Genomic DNA, 20073 nt, shown 5'->3' on the forward strand with positions numbered 1-20073 from the left:
CTCCCCAGCGGCCATCCTGCCTTTGAGTGGCGTGGGGCAGGGCGGGGAAACCACGAGTCCCGTGAGCCTCTGCGGGGGGGGGAGGGGGGGGCCGACGTTTGAACCGGCGGCGTTGTTGTTGACGCCATATTGCTGGTGCGGGGGTTACGGCCGGGAGCGCCATCACCGCCGCCATCGCCGCCGCCCGGGCCCTGCCATCGCCATCGCCCTGCATCGGCCGCCCCGCACCGCGCACCTGGGACCGGCACCGCGTCTCTTGGCACTGCTCGTGTCCCGCCACCGGCCGCGGGCGGAATTTGTCCCGGCCGGGCAGGGCGGAGCGGGCGAGGAGAGCAGAAATCCAGCTGGACTAAACCGGGGTTGCTGCTGCCGGGGCCGGTCCCTAGAGAGAGGCCGGCGGGGAGGCGGCGGAGGCGGCCCTGACGCAGCCGCCCCCTCCTTTCCCTTCCCTCCCCCCCAGCCCATTCCAGACAGCGGGGAAGACGCCTCTGGGCAGGGCCGGCTGCTGCTGTCTCCACCGCTGCCCCTCGCTCCGAGCCCCCTTGGCCGCTCCGCGCCATGGCTTGCGGCGCCACTTTGAAAAGGACTCTGGATTTCGACCCGCTGCTGAGCCCGGCGTCCCCGAAGCGAAGGCGATGTGCGCCATTGTCAGCCCCGGCCTCAGCCGCCTCCTCCTCCTTCGCCGCCGCTGCCTCCTCCCCGCAGAAATACCTGCGCATGGAGCCCTCGCCCTTCGGAGAGGTGTCGTCCCGGCTCACCACAGGTGAGGGACGCGGCACTCCTTGCGCCCGGCAGCCCCCCCGGGGCAGTTCGGCGGGGAGGGGGCCGGGAAGGCGGCCGGGAAGCGAGGAGGAGGGAGAAGGGGGGGTTGGGTGGGTCTGGCGTCCCCCTCCAGCCATTTTCTGCCGGGCTGTGCGGCTGGCAGCGGCCGGGGCGATCCCTGCTCGGCTTGGTACCGAGAGACACACAATAGAAATGGCCGTTTGCAGCAGGAGAGGAGGGGGAGGAGGAGGAGGGACGGGGAGGAAGAAGGGGGGGCGGGTTGAGCCGATGCGGGCGGGTGGCCATAGGAAAGGGGTCGGTGAAGGCGGGGAGGGTGAGATGAGACTGGAGAAAGGCACCCGAGTGGCGTGGGGAATGGGGGTGCTGTTGGGGGGAAGCTCGATCCTAGGAAAGGAGGAGGCCGGCTGGTTTTTTTTTGGTTTTTTTTTTTCCTCCTTGTACCACGGGAGCTTGGATGTGGCAAGGAGAGCCGCAGGGGCGAGCCGAGCTCCGGAAATGCTGGGGGCGGCAGGGGACAGGGGTGCGACCGAGGTGGGGCTGGGGTCGGGAGTCGGCGGGGCCCCATCGATCCCTTCCTCGCAGCCATTATCAGTGGGTCGAGGCGGCGGCACCTCCTCCCGCTGCTCAGACATCGGGGGAGGGCGAGGGGGGCAGGGCGGGGAGGCCGGCCTGTCATCCATCACCCGCAAAACGCCAGTGGGAAAAGGCAAAAGCGAATAAAACAAAGGGGTAATCCCACTTCCCAGCTCCTTAATACGGGCTATCGTCCCGGGTAACCCATTCTGTGGTATCCTTAGAAGTTCCCTAGGAAACCCGAGCGTTAAAAGTGGTTGTGTGCAAGGGTGAGAATTGCCTTTAGGGCAGATAAAATGGGATCGGGCGGTCTCCTGCTCTCGTCTGGGAGACGCAGGGCAAGAACGAAACCCTTTTACATTTTTAAAGGTGCGAGAGATGAGTCAACCGGCGGCCCTAAAAGCTCGAGGTCTGCTTGTGTAATGGTTGTCAATTAAAAACCAGCCGAGTTCTTTTTAGCAGCGAGTAGGGAGAGAAGAAAGGAGCCAGTCTTGGTTGGGCAGGAAGGATTGATTGGCCCGTGCCATGCTTAGTCCAGTGGGCAGCTTCCAGCAATGCACTCAGGGACGGTGCAGCTCGCGGCCATGAGCGGCTGTAGCACCGAGGTATGGATGTACCCGTGTCCTTTGTGTGCAGGGGAAAAAAAAGCCCTCTGCAGTTGTTGCAGCAGAATTCCTTCCGCTGTTGTGTTGGGTACTCCCTTTTATAACACAAGTTGGCTCTAGGTTACCAAGCTCTAAGTTTTAATGTTCCAATTGCTATCTACACGTAGGACAGTGCCATGTTTCAATATTGTTAGTTCGGAAAACGGTACCCTACAATACATTTTTTTTAGCGCTTTTACTCCTATAATAAAAAATGGCTATGAGGAAATATAGAGGGCATACAGAGTAAAACTTGGCATCAGTGCTTGATATTTTTTTGAACCTCTAGGAAAGGATCTTGAATGAGTCAGCGGTCTGGGATGAGAGTTGTGATGGATGGCACTCCCTGGTACAGCGAGGCATTGCATCTACTTTGAAATAGATATTTAAAATCAGACCTAATTTAATTATTTTAGAGGATAAGTATTGCTTCTTTGCAGTGATTTCTTTTGATTTCTTTAGGGTTTGGAGAGCTTAGGTTATGAATATTTGATATAAATATTGTCTGGCCAGTAAATATGTATTGCTGAAAGGAGACAAATCAATAAAAATTTCAGGAGACAACCTAGAGCAGTTTTTGAGGTAATACCTAAGCTTCCACTCTAACCATTCTGAAGGGCTTAAAAACTGAAATGTTACTGAAATTGAGCAAATACAGGCCTCTTTGTCTCCTGAGAAAATCAGAGGTGCAGGTGGTAATCCATGTGAAAAGGTGATTGGCGTACAGACAAGGGTGTATTTTATGTATAAAAAATGTGTTTAATATAATGGAGAGTGAATGACAGTAAATCAAAATGTCTCCTACAGCACTTGAATACTCCTAAGCAAAACGTGAAGCATTTATAAGTTGTTCACGTTTACATGGGTTTTGCTTAAAAGCTCCCTCTGTGGTTTCCGTTACAGAAAAAAAATCTTTATACCGTGCTGGTATAAATGCATTTGTTAATCAGCTTGCTTAGCTTTAAATTTCAGTTGAATTTGGTGGTATTATCACATTGTATATATTTCATTTCAACCCTCACTAAGCAAAATAGAGCTCATAATTTTAAAGAGGCCTGTTGAAAGGATGTCTGTGATTCATCTAATTTTGTAAATGTACCTGTGAACTAATAGTTAGAATTTTTCCTGGTAGTCACTTGGAAAAATCAGATGGTTTATTCTAGAGCTCTGACTTAGGTTGAGGCCTAGTGTGCTGCAGAAATATATATTGCTTTCCATTAACTCTGAAATGAGTTCACATGACCATTTCTGATGCAGATGTCTGCATTAGGGTCAGATAAATCTTGCTGTATGTGTGAGAAGAATTCCAGTCCGATTTAAAAAGTGTTACCAAGTCACCATTCCGTGTTAGTTTTTGTGTTGGGAAATTTATTAACAACAGCCAGAATTCAGTTGACTAGACTTGGGCTTTTCTCAGCCTGTTACTGTAATCCTTAGATTTCCAGCACTTAACAAGAGTCTGTCTGAATTTTGTGTAATGAAAATGAACGTTCATATGAAGTCAGAGTTCCGGATATGAAGGACCTGATGCTTAGACTTTAAGTTCATGCTTAAACATTTTTCTTCTGTCTGATACTCTGACCTGGTAGTGTTTTAACTTCACACAGTGGAGACCATATCAGCAGCAGGACTTCTTACCACATCGTTCCTCATTTCAAAAGTGAATTATCTGGAAGTAGAATGTTACAGATTGATTGAGGGGTGTGTGAGGAACTGAGAATACAGTGTGAGAGTCAGATGAGAAAACAGCTGTCCGTATAGAGTGGTCATAGACAAATAACCAATGTCTGTTGGAGAGAGGATAGGCTTATTCAAGATGAAATTTATCTCTCACAAGAGTGTTTTAATATTTTGTGGTTATTTGAACAGCTGTTAGGTCACTTCCAGTTTCTCAGTGAATTTGGCAGCCAAAATGTAATTGTGGCTTTACAATCTGTACTTTCTGTGGAATTGTGCTTACTGGCTTGAGCCATACTCATGAGTATGTTTGCTAATTTTTGAATAGCATTATTTGCATGTAGAATGATGTTTTTAAAACTGTGTTCACTATAAGCAGTGCAGAACATACCTGCCTGGTGTAAAACTGGTTTAGTTTTGAAAGAATGGCTGCTCTTAAATATTTTTCTAATGCTTGAATACTACAGATGAGTTTTAGTTTCATGTAAGTTCTAGCTATAAATGCGACTATTTTGTGTAATCAGATTAACTGCACCTGGGTCTGGATGCTGCCTATGGATACACTTGTTGGGTTTCCTCTGAAGTCCAGAGGATGCTTTTCTGTTTCAAAGATGTTAAATGAATTCAAGGGTGAAAGGAGAAAACATTGGCAGTATTATTTCTGTTCTCTGTTGGGTGTTTTGGAACCATTGTTTGCAGTTTTACCCAGATGAAAGATTGTTTGGGAGTGGGGAGAAAAAAAGAAAAACTACACTTAAATTTTTTAAATTCATAGGCAGGTTAGTTGTTGAAAACCTGCATGTCTGGACATTTCTGAGATTTAAGCTACAGTGGGAAATACAGTTGAAAGAAATTGGGGGGACAAGGGAGAAATAATGTTGATCTTGGGGATTTAAATCTCCTAATTCCTGGTACATAGAAACACTGAAAACAGACTGAGATAGCAAGTTTTTTTTCCACACTTCATCCAAAACCAGAGGTTAACTTGAAAGACCTCTGTGCAGTCAAAAAGGATGAAATCATTTGAAAGTCCACCGACTTGAACACATGCAGTTTTTCCTCCATCTGAAACATTCATCTGCTTCATCACTTCCCCAGCAACTAACTAATGTTGCAGAGTAAAACCCAGAGTGGGTGGAGCTGTTGGGACAGGCCTCCTGTGAGGGACTCTTTACAAATAGAAGGTAGATAAATTTGCCTTTAGAATGTCCTTTTTCTTTCACAGAAAAGTCTGGAAAGAGATTGATGTAATTGACACAGTTTTTCAAAGTTAATGCTAGAAAATGTCTTTGACCTTTTTGAATAGGAGGAACTGTTAGTCTTCCCTGTGGGCTGTCCTCCTACGACCTTTGAGTTGCCCTCTTGAGCAAACTGAACTGCTTCTGTCTGAAACTTGGTCAGGCAATGGCCAAGCATAGGTTTGGCTTTTAAATGAACAGATCCAGTGGCTTTGGAATGTGACATATTAGTAGTGTTGCATCTCTTTCTGCTTAATTTCTGTTTTGTTAACTTATCCACATGTGTATTTATTGCTAAATTGTCTCGGTGAAATGCCAAGTTTCTCATTGCGCTCCAGTATTGCAGAAATCATTTTAGGATTTTAAAAACCAAAACATTCCCACCCCTTAAAAAAGTCATGTAATGGCTGCATCTGGACTTCATAATTTAATTTATATGAGAAATTTCTGTATAGATGCCTGTGGTGACTATAAATGTTAAATAGCCTTGGTTGTAGATGTCATAAAATGTTGAAGCCTTTTTTTTTTTTTTTGTTTCAATGACAAGTCTGATAAATGCAGTGTGACAATTTTTTATGTGAAGGGAAAGATGTAATTGCTGTGTCTAATACATTTTGCATTGCTTGATTTATTTTTCATTCCTCAATCCCTTGATCAGGAGAACTGGGACTTCCTGAAATAATACATTTGCAGAATGAGCTAATGCATATGTGAGCAACCAACTTGTGGGAGAACCAGAATTTTTGTCAGCCTGGAGTAACTGGATCTCCTGAGGTGGCCTGCTCTGTGCCCCAGTCTGTGGCAAGCTGCTTCTGTCCCTTCTGTAGCTGTAGCCGGTGTCTGTGAGGTGTCAGCATGTACCTGTTATCAGTGTTTTCTCTCTGGCTTAGAGCATGTTCCTGTGAGGGGGAGCATGGTTTCCAAAAGTATACATCCTGTTACAAAGCTCTTAACATGCCTAACTGAGAAGCATGAGTGGAGTGGTTGACATCTGAGACTAAAGCAAGAGAGTAAGAAGAATATTTGGGTTGTTTTAATTTCTGTCTCTGCCAGGGTTCCCTGGTTAAGTAGAAAAAAACCCTGAGGAGTATCTTTATCCATTGCTCTGCTGCAGTGCTGCCTTTAGGTGAATCTGGCATCCTAAAATTAACATTGTATGTCAGTAGTGTGCTGGTGTGACCAAAAGTAGGAATGTGGTAACATCAGCTAGGTGTTGAATAAGGTTGAAGGCCTAATGGAAATGTTATATGTTAATTTGAACTAGGATAGTGGAGCAGTTTTGCTTTAACAGAAGCTGAAATCCCTAAAGATGTATGCCACTGACATCAGGATAGCATTTGATTGATTACTTAGAAGAAATCTCAGGCATGGTTCAAGTTTGAATGCATATGTTGAATGGTGACATTGCCAAGTGAAACCTGAGCTAAAGGTTCCATTTCAGGCCTGGAAGACTGCTACTCTGATTGCAGTGCATTGAGTCACCTTCCTGTGTGTTTTGCTGAATTTTCCTTTAGTTAAATGAGACAAGTCAGGAACTGTGATGTGAGATTGATAGTTTAAAATCAAGCCCAAAGAAGAAAGTCCTTCAGGTGAAACAACCAGCACCTTCATAATTGATAAGCATTTATTAAAATGAAGAAAATAATTGTTTGCCTTTTAAACTTTCTAAGTTGAACTGCCATTTCCTTTGTATGTAATTTCTAGGTAATTACAGGTCAGGGTGAAGTAATTAGATGGTAGAATTTTGAAAAATATTAACTTGACTTCTTATCATGAATTAAAGAATGTAGGAAGACTACATCACTCCTTGGAAATGAATATTTGGCTTTGCAATCCATTAGTGTGACAATTATATTTCAGATGTCAAACTTGAAGTCTAATTTACCCTGTTCATATTTCATCCTCTCTTCATTTGGAAATCTTTGTTCTCCAAATGGCATCTCAGGTTCTGAAAGATCTTAATGCAGAATTTAAAGTACCTGTGTACTCAACTTTATGCTTTCAGTACACAGCTCTGGAAAAAAAAAAAAAAGAGTATCCATGTATTTCATTATATTCTGGTATATTTGACTGAATCCCTGATGCCTTCGGTGGTCATGGTGAGACAATAGCAGTTTTCATTTGTCATTCTTGGTCTTAGCCTTGAACCTGAAGGGAAGGGGGACATAAAACAGATTATTGTGTAACTGGTAGAGATTCATAGTCTTGTTGAATTTGAAATGCTATTTATGAAGTACTAATTCATTTTGGTGTGTTAGCAGTGTGGCTTTTTCTCGCTGCTACAGCATATTCGCAAGTCTTAATTTTCACTTTGAGCACCTCTGCCTGGTGTTTCCTGTTAAATAGCTCTGTGCTTTCAGAGGCATCTCTAACCAGTAAAAAACACTGAGCACAGGGGCCAGACTGAGATTATGAAGAAACTGAGGATAGGCCACAATGATGTGTGTTTCATCATATTAAATATATTCCTTTTGTAATCTCAGATCAAATCATTGTCTGAAATGATTTGTACAATATCATTGTACAAATGTACGATGTATTTGAATGTACAATATCTGATTTGAACTTCAGTGTGTGTTCAAGGTGGATGAAAGCTTTTTTTAAAAATATCGAATAAGTTGTGATATACGTGATGCAAGTTCTCGCTTAAATTTTATAGTCTTAGAGAAGGTGATAGTAGATTTTCTTTAATGAGTGTACTTTCAGATTCTAAATTTTTATATATAAAATAATACGTTAATTAAAATGCATGTCATTGTTTTAAAGGACAATTTGGGCCTCCACACTGAGGCACATAAAAAAACTGAGCTATTTGGCACCAGTTCAGTGCACATTTTAAGTCAGTTGTGCACTGCAGAGAGAACAGTCAGAACTAATTGGAAGCTGGAGAAGTTGAAAAACTGAACTTAAAAAAGCAGGAAGGTTTTCTGGAGGCAAAAGTAGGTTGGATCTACTGATTCTAAGCTTTAACTGGGTCAGTTTTAAAATTCTTTACAGTCGGATGTCTGCTGTATAGGTGGTGTTCAGAAGTTGTCTGGTTTGCACTACCTTAATATTCCATGGCTTCCTGCAAGTGCTGAGATGCTATAAAAATGTTGTTAATATATTTGTGTGGCATTACAGAACAGTAAGGGAGAAGTAACTTGGTGCATTTAAGCAGTTTTTCTTACTGTATTAGATTATTTTAATTTGGCATTCAGATTTTCATTTAAAATGAGGTATAAATATTTGCAGGCTTACATTTCACTTCACAGTGAAATAGTTTTAAGTCTAAGATTTTATGCTACTGTAGGTGAATAAGAAAGTCTACTTAGTTTTTGCTGATATAAAAATGTGCCTGCTTTATTTAAAGCATTCCTGGTCTCATCGTTCATGTGAGATATCAGTTTGGTGCTGTGTTAAACTTGCATTTCTTGACTGTTATTCTCCCTTTTATGAGTGGTGGTAATCGGGAAGTGTGAGATGAGTCAGTCTCCTTGCCTGCTATCAGCAAGGTACTGAATATGCCTTGCAGTCCATTCTCTGTGCTGAGCAGCTGTGCCTTAAATCTTCTAAGTTAGTCTGAATGGAGGAATCCCATTTACCAAACCAGGTTATGGGCATGCTCAGCAAGTGTTCAGTCAGTGCTTAACATTTCAGGCTTTTTTTCTCCTCCTTGCACTGTAGTCAGTGTCATGTTTAAATAGTCCTTTCTCTTAAACTTTGCTTAGTTCTATACCTTCAGCTGAAGTCATAGTAATGCCAGCTGTTAAAGTGATTTTGTCAGGATGGGGATCTCCTGGATATGTCAGTAGTGTTTCTTGAGGTTTTTGATTTTCACAGCAAGATTTGAAGGTGGCAATTTAAAAAGCATTGCCAAATTAGAAGTAGATGAAATTGCTGTAATATCATAGAGACTTCTTGTCCACAATTCAGTATAATTCAGAATAATGTATCTTTGGTGCACAAATCTTGATTTTCTATCCTAGTTGTTACTGTTTTCCCAAAGTCCACACCTGATTTCTCTGCCTCCTCTTCCTGTTTCCCCCCTTGCTTTTGCTCCTTCTATCCTGGCTGGTATTTTAACATTTGTTAGGACTGAAGGAGACATAGCATATGATTATTGATTTAACTCTTGCAGTTTCATCAGTTGACCAGAATCTGTTTACTTTTTTTGTCCTTAATGATTTTGGTGATTAATGTGCTTTGAAATGTTTCTGCAAAAATATGAAAGGAGAAGTATAGAAAATATTTTTTAGAAGTTTTATTCTAGTTTTTACACCTGAAATTTGGCTGATTTTTTTTGCAGTTCACATGAAGTTCAGAAAGTATGGCCAAATTAGTCATAGTGAAGGATGGTCATGGTCTATTATGTTCTTCACTTAATAGAAATGCAGTGTGAATATGTGCAGTCATGTTTCTCACAGTGTAAACATGCTTTAGGACAGATGATCATATGAGCTAATTTGGTTCCCATTCAGAATTATGCAGTATCACTGGAGCCAGAACAGCACTTGATTTTGAGAAGTATTGTTCTGCCACCATAATACCATTTGGTATAAATATTGTTAGGCCACTCTCTGAGTGATGTGTGTATGCACATGATCAGCTCTGCATGGGATTCTGTTTAATTTTGGAAGCCTGGCTGTATCTTGGTTTAAGATTATTTATTTACTTTGGTACTCTACAGGAGTGTTTGTATCTTGTCCTACAGAAAGTATGAATCCTCCATCCCCCTGCATCACTTTCTTGTGGTTTCTTCTCTTAATTTCCCTGCTGTGCTTTTTTATTACTGTTTTAGTACTCTCTTCTGCATTTGCTGCTTCTTTGAACCATATTACTGACCTCCCATTAGAGAGTTGAAAGTTTTATAGCTGCAGGCTTGGGATTGAAAAGGTATGAAGTCCTTAATCAATGGACAAAATCCAAGAAGCCCCTTTGCTGACACACACTCCTGTTGACTCAAAACAGTTTTCTCTCTTTTTGTAAATTGGAAGTCTCTAGACTGACTCATGGAATTGAACCATGACTGTATTTAAACATCTGAACTGAGAATTGTGTTTGCTTCCACTTGGTGTAGCAGAGGCTTCAGTCACTGACTGAAGAAGGTGGTAGCTGAAGGTACCTGCATCACATGGTTCCTTACTAGAAATGTTCAGATATGGAACCTCAGCAGCACATGGATTACAAACATGAAATTTGATTTAAGTTTTCATGCCATTGTATTGGCAAAATGTGACAGAAATAGGAAGGGTCTGAGTGGAGTCCTTTGTAACTCTGACGTGATCTTATGAATTTATATGTACCTGACTTTTGGAAAGTTGTCCTTGCTAAAAAGTCTAGAAGTGTCATTGGGAGCCAGCTGTGCAGGTAATTTTTTCTTGAAGCATTTGAGCATTTAAAAGTAAGAGTTCTCATAAAGGATGAGAATCTGTGGAAATTTCTTTATAGGAAGAATATAAAAAAAAGAAAATTCCTTTTTTTTTCTTGAATATTTTACATTGCCAGATGATATGCAGTTAGGCCACTGATGCACCTGAAAGCCATTTGGTATGTGGAATTTCAGAGAGAAGGCACCCAGGATTGGTGGTTCTGTTGCAAGGATTAGTTTTTCCCTTATGATTCTACAGTGGAGATGAGATTATTAAAAAACTTGCTGTACTTCATTCATTGCAATCAAAAGCTGCAGTACATATTGTCATACTCCTTTGAAAGAGACTGTTGATCCATCCACTGTATTTTATTTGGATAAATTTGAGACCGTCAAAAATGTTGTATAATTATATATATAATTATATTTATATATTTTATATATATATATAAATTTTGTATATTTTTCCTGTCAGTTTCCAAGTCTGATATTTTAAGCAGTAGGTGGTAAATGCATGTTGTCTAAATAGTGTTTTCCTCTTCACTGTGCTGCCTGTAGTACAGCCTGCAGAGAGGAATGGCATGTCATGTGGCTGTTTTATTCTTGAGTGTCTTATTACTCTTAATTCTGTGAGTGATAAATGCTGTGTAGGAATGAAAGATTAAATTAAAGATTAAGTATATGAAGTGAAGATAATTAATACAAGTATAAGTTTTATCGCCAAATTTTTATCCATGCACATTGTATCATTCCTAAATTTTAGGATGCTGGGTTTTTTTATTAGCAGTACTCTGGTGCCAATACTTGACCTCAAATAAGAACATTTTTGCTGGTGTTCTCCTGGTGAAAATAGCCTGGGTTACCTTTCTTTTAATTAGTTTAATGTTTTATGTCTTAGGTAAGACATTGTTTTTGCAGGTCATGTTTTAAGAGTCTGCCTATCCTTTATCATCTGCTATTTATCTACAGCATTTGATGCTTGAGTAGAAATCAAGCAAAATGGTGAAATGTAAAGATAATAATTTTAGGGTTTTTTGTTGTTTTTTCCCTCTTTTTAGAACAAATTCTGTACAACATAAAACAGGAGTACAAACGCATGCAGAAGAGAAGACATTTAGAAAATAGCTTCCAACAGACAGATCCTTGTTGTTCTACTGATGCACAGCCACATGCATTTCTCCTCACTGGACCAGCTTTGCCAGGTACCCAGATAATTCTGTGTAATTTTCCTATGTTTTCTTAGACTCTGCTTCTGTAAACAACTTTTTCTAGTTACTTGGTGGTTTATGGCACCTTGTCACCAGTTACTGTTGTTTTTTGGCCATAAATTGTGTGTAATTCTGCTGTATTCTGTTATTGTGTCAGATTCCATTTGAGCAAATAATTCTCCCTGTTACCTGTTGTGTTATGACACATTCCCACTAGTTACTGCTGCTTTTTTTGGCAGTAGCGCTATTGGTCTGGAAGATGTTAGCTTTGCATTTTAAAAATTGGTCAGACAAAAACCTGGCATTGTTTTCAGACCATCCTGCCTGCTGTCACTGGTACTGTAATAGGCTTTTGCAGAGCAGCTGTCTTGGCACCAATATACTTACTATAATTTTTATATATAATAGAAGCTTAAATTTGTATGTGGCAACTGCCATGTAAATGGTGTTCACGGTGTTTGCATGATGCTCCTGGGGTTTTGATGGTTGTGAGTGTTGTCCATTGCAGATGTTTTCCTTTTTGATCATCCAGTCCTGCTTCAGTAGTAATTACAAGGATCAACTAGCAGAGCAAATCTTCAAATGTTTTGTAAAGTTCCTTTAATGTAAAAGGTGTGAAAAAAACTGATTATAAAAAATTAGTTCTGATCTACTTGTAATTGTAAATTGGTATGCCCAAATATTTACTCTTAGGTACTTCATCTGCAGCATCATCACCATTGAAAAAAGAACAGCCCTTGTTTACTCTCAGACAAGTTGGAATGATCTGTGAACGTTTGCTGAAAGAACGTGAAGAGAAAATCCGTGAAGAGTATGAAGAAATTTTGACCACAAAACTTGCAGGTATCTTACAGTTCAGAATAATATAAGTCAGAGTGATTTTGAAAGCTTAAAACTTCTCTTACTTTTGTTATAGAGTGTATGGTTTTTTCTGACCTATTCTGATGAAGGAATGGGGTTGCATACATGACAGAAAAAATGATGTTTACTCCCTTTGATAGGTTTTTTCCTTCTGTGCGGCTTTGGATAGAAAGTATGACTCTTATTTATTACTACTCAGTGAAGACAGTCGTTTTATTTCAGTTAGAACTTTCTCTTGCTACTGTGTCTGAATTGACAATTTCCCCTTTTTTTTTTTTTTCCCTTCTTCTTCAGAAAGACTGCCTGTAGAGAGCTCTTTTTGAAGGACTGTTTTGTTTTGTTTTGTTTTTTTCCTGCTTGGGAACTGACTTCCTTTTTCTGGAATTTGGCAAGATGACAGTACCTAAGATTTCCCTTTCTCTTCCCAGTACTTAGCATTACACTGCTGCCAGCAGTGTTTGATATCTGCTTGAGAGTCAGTTCAACTGTTTTGCTGATGCTCCATGTTGAATTCTTTTAGAATTCAGCTGAAATTCTTGGCACCTGATGCCAGCTTAACTTTCCATCAAGATCATGCTAATGTCAGCATTGTAAATATGACCTTTCTTCAGTTTTTGAGGTCCTTTACTTATAAGCCTCTTGCTAGCATTTGAGCACCTAAATTCTTGTGCATTCAGAGGTAGGTGCTTTCACAGTATGATGTGGAGTCTAATTTAATATTTAGTGTGATGATAATGAAAATCTGAGCACACAGTTCTGCAGATGTGCTCTTGAATACCTACAGCTGTTGTGCTTCCCACCTGAAAACACATCAGAATTAAAGTTGGCAGGTCTCTTCAAGTGGGAATAAAACCTTTTACAGGCATGCACATGCAGAAAGTCACCAGGCTTGTGGGTTGCTTGTGATAGTATTGTCTCTGCACCCGAGATCCTGTTCATGTTCTGCACCTGCTGATCTGCTATTTCTGTGTAAGAAATTGCTATAGTTCTATGTCCCTCTTAAATCTACGTCTATTTAAAACTATAACTAAAGCAGTGAATACTTCTGCTTTGAGCCTGGTGTTCCATTCCAGTGGTGTTCTTTTTAACCTGCTTCAGCCTGATGAATTCGGACTCTATAGAACTTTTTCTCCTAATTTATTAGGAGTAATTTCCTGGATTTTCTTAAATTCATTTCATTTAGCAGGATTCATAACCATTTGAAGACCAGATAGATTTACATTTCTTCCAGACACTTTGGAGTACAAGCTTGAAATTCTTTACAAACAGGAAGCCCTTCTGTCAAGTTTGTTACATGTGCTCTGTCTCTCAGTCCCAAAAGGAGCATTGTTGGGTTTGTTTTTGGGAAAGGGAGGGGATGAATTCTGTCTGGGAGTTGTGGTTTAGTGAGATGATTTAGGTTTGCTTGTTCTTACCATAGTGCTCACCAAAAGAGCAATTAGGAAGATCATGTTACTGCATCACATGTATTAAGCCAGTAATACATTCTCAGCATTATATGAGAATTTAAAGACTGGCGAAAGAATTTAGACATTCCCTACATGGAAGGTCAGTTATGGTTGTCTGCTGACAGAATGGTTATATCCTTTTCTAAACTTCATGCAGTAAGGTGATACTCCTTGTTACAAAAGTGAAGTCAAAGGAAATGTAACTGGAAATTCCATAATAAATCTCAGTTGAATAGCTTCTTTCAAGTTACTTAACTGAATGTTTGCATCTTGGGTATTTTCTGAATCAGAGTTGTCATGTAGGTAGTTAGCCAGATATTGCCTATTCTTTTCTTCTTCCATGTTCCTTGCAAGCAGAGTTGCTTTTCATGCGGAATAAATGTTTGGTAAATGGAAAACTCAGATCATTGTAATGCCCTGATTTCTCTTCCTGCCTCTGTTACCTGAAGCTGCTGTGCTAGCGCAAACTTGGTTTTGCAAGAGCCTTAGCACTTCAAACACTAGCTTGAAAGGTTTTAAAGAATTTCTGAAGAACAGCCTTTTATAGTAGTGTAATTATATTTGTGTCATTTAGCCACCTGACTTAACATAGTTAGGATGTATATGATACAGTGATGTAAGTAGTTAACTGTAGGCTGCTCCTACCTTTGGATTGCTTAACTTCTGAATCTGAATGTCGGAAGAACGGGGCTTTTTTGGTAATTGGATTTTAAAAGAATTTGCAAAGCCGTAGTTCTAACTAAGATGATGTTACAAAGCAGCTGTGTATGCTGACTTCCACCTTAATTTGCAAGTTTGATTTTGGCCCTTAATACATACTTCTGGGAAAAATTCTAGTTGGTGTTACTTTTTGAAAGGGTTTCAGTGCACTGGATCCTTCAGTCTGCTCTTTGTGTTATTTGGTTGTTTGGCTGAGCTCACATGGCTGCTGAACAGCCGCTGGTCAGAAGTGCAGTGAAGCAGGTCCTGCCTGTGGGCAGAGGGGAGCTGAGCTGGCCACTGTGACTGCAGGCCCCCTTGGTCAGGGATGAATGTCCTTCCACCTTTGGGTCCGCTCCGTGCTTGGGGCTGCTGCTGCACTGCTTGCTGATTTACTGACACCCTGTTTACTTCAAAGGTGAAGCTCATCCCTGCAAGAGGATGGGGACTTTATTGGGGCAAACCTGTGGGACTAGGAACCACTACAAATCTAACTGCATTTTTGGTTGAAGATTGCCTTCTTTGACCTTGCCCTTTTCTCAGAACACCCCACATTGCTGCACATGTATTTTTCCACAAGGGAGGAAGGGGAATGGAGAGGAGCGGCATCTGGTAGATATTACTCTCCTTGTTCAATTTCCTAATTCTGAAAGGTGATATTCTGCTGATGAGTGCAGTATTAAAACTGAATAAAATATTGCAAATGTATTTGTATGGATGTGTGTATATAAAGAATAACCTTTCTGGGAGATAACAGTTCAAACAGTGCTTAGTTCAAAGCCAAGTATGTTTCATATAAAAATTTCATTTCAGATGACACAGTAACTGTTTTCATGCAATCCACAGTCAACTAACTATATGTCTCCCACAGCAGCTGCTTCTGTGATTAGAATTACTCTAAAGTTAGTCACTTAGCATTTCATCCTTTTAGTTTCTTGTTTGCTTTTGATTTTCTGGCAGTCAGCAAATACAGTTTCTAACTCTGTAGCAAATCCCTTTCCTGTACTTTTGTGTTTCCATTTCATTAAATTAATTTTCTTACATCTGGTAGTGGTAGAAGCAGACAAATTATGTTTCCAACCCTAGTACTGACCTTTTTGCCGTGTTTTCTACTCTGCCCCCATTATGGATCTGTAAAATGGGCACACTTCATTTCTTCAAAATACAGTGTGTGATACTTAGCAAGTGTGAGGTATATTGAGATCTTTGTTACATGCAGCATAATTCTCTTTGAGTTTACTGCCATCTTTCTCATTTTACAGAAGTTTGTATGGGAGAGCCTTTTAATTAAGGGGACATTAGCTTAATTGTTCTGGAGGATAAAAAAAGAAATGGCAGCTATGAACTGTATTAAGTTATTTAAAACTACTGCTGGTTTGGGGGTGTGTTTAACTTGTATGATTTCTGTGTATAAAAATTAGCCCTGAGTATTCTTCTGCTGGATTTAAATTTGATACTCATACTTGTAATGTTTCATCCTTGCAGAACAATATGACGCATTTGTGAAGTTCACGCATGATCAGATCATGCGACGATATGGAGAACAGCCTGCCAGTTGTGAGTATCTCTTTCTTCTGGTCTCTGTAGCAGCATTGAATTACCAAGTGTTCAATAATTTAAATGGCCATTGTTTGCTGTTAAGCTGCTATGCCCCAAGGTAAAATATTCAAAACTGAGAATATGGAATATTGAGATGGAAAGGGAGGTGTGAGAGAAAATGCAGCTTGTGTTTAAAACATCTAGACCTGGTTTCCCATAGCATGCTGGAGTTTAGTTTTGAAACCAGTTTTGATACTCCCATAGAAGATTTGCACAGAGCTGATACTTGTTAGTGCTGTCATTAACTCTTCTTTTTTTTTCTCTTTCCAGATGTTTCATGAATCACACTTTCTGCATATGTGGGCTGCCCTATACACCCTGTTTTATTGTTGCAAGCTGTCCCAGTAAAGACTTGCAGCAATGCCATATTTTTTCCCCCCTGTGAACACAGGTTATTTCAAGCTTTTGTCAGTGGCAACCACTCTTATGCAGCAACTGGTTTTGGAGTGCTCCCTGATGTCAGTACCACCTGGATGTGGACCTTTGCTACCTGTAATAATACCAGTGGCCTCATTTGCTGTATCATTACGATTTGGCTTCTTATGTTAATAAGTTTGAAAAAGTAAAGGATTAAAGCTGGTGTTCTAGAAGTTGCCCTTCACTGGTTGTGTAAATAAAAATGTAGAATGACACTTCTGACTGAAGTTAGTGTGGTTTTCATAACTGTGCACTACAACAGAGCTGTAATCACAGTTAAGTTAGAATGTAATCCCAGGACAATTTTAAGCAAATAGCCCACAGTACTGCCTGTGAAATAGTGAAGGAGGGCATTTCTGTATTCCATGACTTTTTTGGGGGTTAAGAATGGGTTTATATGATTTCTCATTTTTGTAGTTTTTATTTATTCTATCAGTCTTTAACAAATGTTTATTGCTGCAATTTTTCAGTGTATCATTGTTTTACTGCCCTTGTAGTACTGGAATTTAGTTGGAAGAATAAAACATTTACTTCTAATCTGTTTGTTTTTAATATGCAGGTGGAACTTTTGCTGTGTATGAATAAACTTAAATCTGAGTGTTTAAATGAAAATTTTATTTACTAGCAATAGTGGGTGGGTCAGTTTTAGATCAGGAAAAGGAGGTGAAGTAAAATCTCAGGTCATTCTTCAGAGACAGAAATCTTTCTTACATCAGCTGTAGTGTTTCGTGTTGAGGAAGCTTGTTTGGTACAGAAGGGACAGAAAACTGGTGATGTAACTTGCTGCAGCTGACTCAAACAGCAGCTGCACTTGCCTTCCTTCAGATTTCAGTGACACATTAAAGGAAATCTGTTCATGAGACAGAGCAGGTGCATGTACTGCAAACTGGAACAGTGTAGCTATTGCAAGAGCTGAGGGTGTGTAATGCCTGTTAAGGGTTGAGAGCCTTGTTGGATGCATTCAGCTGTTGACAGACTGCTGTGTTGGTGCTGCTGTCTGGCTAGTGCTGGGTATCTGAATCACTGCAAATTTCCTACATGGCAAGTCTAGATCTGTGTGTTGTGAGGTGGGAGTATTGCTACCAAAGGCCTTCAGTTACCTGCTCTGGGGACAAGAAAGCAGTTCCAAAATAATAATTTCATTATAAACTGCTGTCTTCTCTAATTTACTGTCAGCTTCTGGTTAAAGGGAAGTCTGCCCTGTGATAGATCTGTGTCCCATCTGAGATTAACAGAGGAATTTGAGTTGAAGCTGGTAGATGAACTTGGCAGTTGGCTCGTGCGTACTTACGGTATCAGAGAAACCTTGTGATGAGCTCTACTTCTCGGTGAACTCTTCCACTTAGGAGTGAGATTGAAGGTTCAGAATTGGAACATTGCCACAGTATCAAGTATTTTCTGCTCACTTCCCTGAAACCTGTCTTGCCTATATATTTGGATTATCTCTATTTTCAGAATCCCAGAAATGAGAAATCTGTGCTAGACTCCCCTCTCAGGTCTTTTGTCACTGAAGATAAAACTGTCAAGGGCTGTAATTTCTGTTGTCTGCCTTGAAGTCCTCAGTCCCTCTCCTTCCTGCTCCTTACTTTTTGACCTCCTTTTATTAAGTTGCCCAAGCTGGGAAAATCACTGCTGCTAGGTGGAGCACCATGCAAATTCTGGCATCCTCATGCATCTCATGTATTTTTTGTGTTCTTACTTTTCTTGGGATATTAAGATTTACAAATAAGAAGTGATGTCATGCTAGCACCCAGCCACTCCTGTACTGCTCCAAATTGATGCCTAATAAGCAGTCTTGTGGCAGATGAAAAGCATGGCACCGTGGGTGCTGATGTATCACAGCTGTGGTATGCTTAATTTGTGCCTGTTTTGGAAATGAGGTTGCATTCTTTGAAATGTTTCATTTTTTAACCTGCTGCTTGTTCTATCTTGGACTTCAAACTGGCTCCTTTTCTTAATCTCAGTGCCAGTATCTAGTGTGATGAATCGCACATGAAAGACTGGTTCTAACGAGTCATACTCTTCCAGTAGGAAAATGGCTGGCAGCTTGATGGCTTTGAAAGAACTGGGGAAATTGGGGTACTGTGAGGAGCCAGCTGGTGCTTGAAAACCAACCTGCTTTGCAGAACCTTTTCAAAGGCCCTTGAGTTACGGGGAAATGGGTACAGTTCAGTAACCACGCAGTTCTTGGCACTACACTTTGTGGTGGCCACATGTAGAATATTTCTGTTACTTGTATGTAACTGCAGTCTTACCCAAAAGCCAAGCAGGCTGAGAACAGTTAATTGGAACTTAACAGAGTGAAACCAAAGATCTTGGTTAACCTGTTTTTAAGGTAGTGATGTATTTCTTTCCAAGCAGATCTCAGTTACTGTGTACTTGAAAAGCAGCGTGTACGTCTCCTGTGTGTTGATTTTTGTGTCTAGATGTGAGACCCTAAGATGATTCAGCAATTTTCAAGGTTGCAAAGGAAGGAGATTCAAGCAATCTTTATGTGCTGATGTTTGAGATTTGCCTGTGTGCACTTGAACAGCATGACCAGTCACAGATTCTGCTTAAAAAACTCTGTTTTGTGAAAGCTCTCTTTGTTCCCGAGTTGGGAATTGGGAAGGATTTAAGCTTTCTGACTCCACAGTGGGGAGAAAAAATGGAGGCTGGTAAAGCATTAAAAGTTTATGCTCTTGTTAACCAGTGCTTGTGACTTTTGTATTGGAAGTCATTCTCAGTGATGAAATGACTTTTACAGGCACCTGGGCTGTTCTTATAGTTTATTGCTGTTGTAGGCTTCAGGATAAAGAAAAACTACAAAGTTTGTGTTTGAAACCAGTAGTGCAGTAGTGTAAAGAAGTGTCAAAGAACAGCATCTGTAACAGTAGAGAAAAAGGGTTGGAAAATTATTTTCATGAGTGTTAACTTGCATTCAGGTCTGATTTTTGGCAGTAGTTCTGTTGAAAGATGTGGCTACCTAAGAATATGATACAGTTAGTTCAGAGGTGAGGCTTTACACTAGACTTTCAGAACTACTACAGATATTAGCACTTTGGGGTGTTTTTGTCCTGTTTTCTTTAAGTGAACATTGCAGACAGTGAAGATTTTTTGGAATGTCTGCAAAACATATAATTACTATGCAGACAGTTGTAGAAACTAATTTTTCATTTTCCAGTTGGAATTTGTTTCAGCTAAGGTATATGAGGGTGTCTCAGTTGTTACTGATGTTGGTTCCAGAGTAAGTGATGTTAAGCTCTTTCCAGGAAAGTAGGACTGATTGCAAAGTCCAGCTTCTGAAGAAAGAAAGGTGGACTAAATTAAATTTATGACCAGTTTAGTTTGTGTTTTGAACTGTTCAACCTTCTTACCCTCCTTGCTGAAGAAAATGAAGCGCCAAGTACAGATTTGATCTGAGAAACCGTATGTAGCACAGCAAATGTGACTTTAACCGTACAAATCTGTTATTAGTTTAAGGGAAGAAACAGCCATTAACTATTAATTTTACTGTTTTAATGTCATGTTGCCTGCACATTTGGGGATTAAAGGCCACACACTGTTGAGGCTGGTTTCTCTTTATTTCTGAATGTT

General features: G+C 40.5%; 1 protein-coding gene across 4 annotated transcripts; it reads left to right on the forward strand.

The window, feature by feature from the left end:
* Nucleotides 1-100: 100 nt before the first annotated feature.
* On the forward strand, nucleotides 101-20043 carry AKIRIN2 (akirin 2). 4 transcript variants are annotated; one of them, XM_071443275.1, is made up of 5 exons: nucleotides 107-763; nucleotides 11324-11467; nucleotides 12182-12316; nucleotides 15967-16038; nucleotides 16351-20043. In XM_071443275.1, the coding sequence occupies exons 1-5, from the start codon at nucleotides 559-561 to the stop codon at nucleotides 16359-16361; spliced, it is 567 nt and encodes a 188-aa protein (XP_071299376.1). In that variant the 5' UTR covers nucleotides 107-558; the 3' UTR covers nucleotides 16362-20043. The 4 variants fall into 4 exon arrangements, with proteins under 4 accessions (XP_071299365.1, XP_071299376.1, XP_071299349.1 ...); XM_071443257.1 differs by having other exon boundaries at nucleotides 109-763; nucleotides 12167-12316; XM_071443264.1 differs by lacking the exons at nucleotides 15967-16038; nucleotides 16351-20043 and adding an exon at nucleotides 14900-15189 and having other exon boundaries at nucleotides 101-763.
* The last annotated feature ends 30 nt before the right edge of the window (nucleotides 20044-20073 follow it).

The sequence above is a fragment of the Agelaius tricolor genome, unplaced genomic scaffold (assembly GCF_023055355.1).
Source record: "Agelaius tricolor isolate 1412-34295 unplaced genomic scaffold, bAgeTri1.0.p SCAF_1, whole genome shotgun sequence".
In the NCBI taxonomy this organism is placed as follows: Eukaryota; Metazoa; Chordata; class Aves; order Passeriformes; family Icteridae; genus Agelaius; species Agelaius tricolor.

Bases quoted from the DNA above. Each gene is read 5' to 3' on its own strand.
- AKIRIN2 (XM_071443248.1), top strand. From the start codon at position 559: ATGGCTTGCGGCGCCACTTTGAAAAGGACTCTGGATTTCGACCCGCTG. The intron at 11,468-12,166 runs GTACCCAGATAA...ATTTACTCTTAG, and splicing joins CACTGGACCAGCTTTGCCAG to GTACTTCATCTGCAGCATCA. The intron at 12,317-14,899 runs GTATCTTACAGT...TTTACTTCAAAG, and splicing joins TTTGACCACAAAACTTGCAG to GTGAAGCTCATCCCTGCAAG.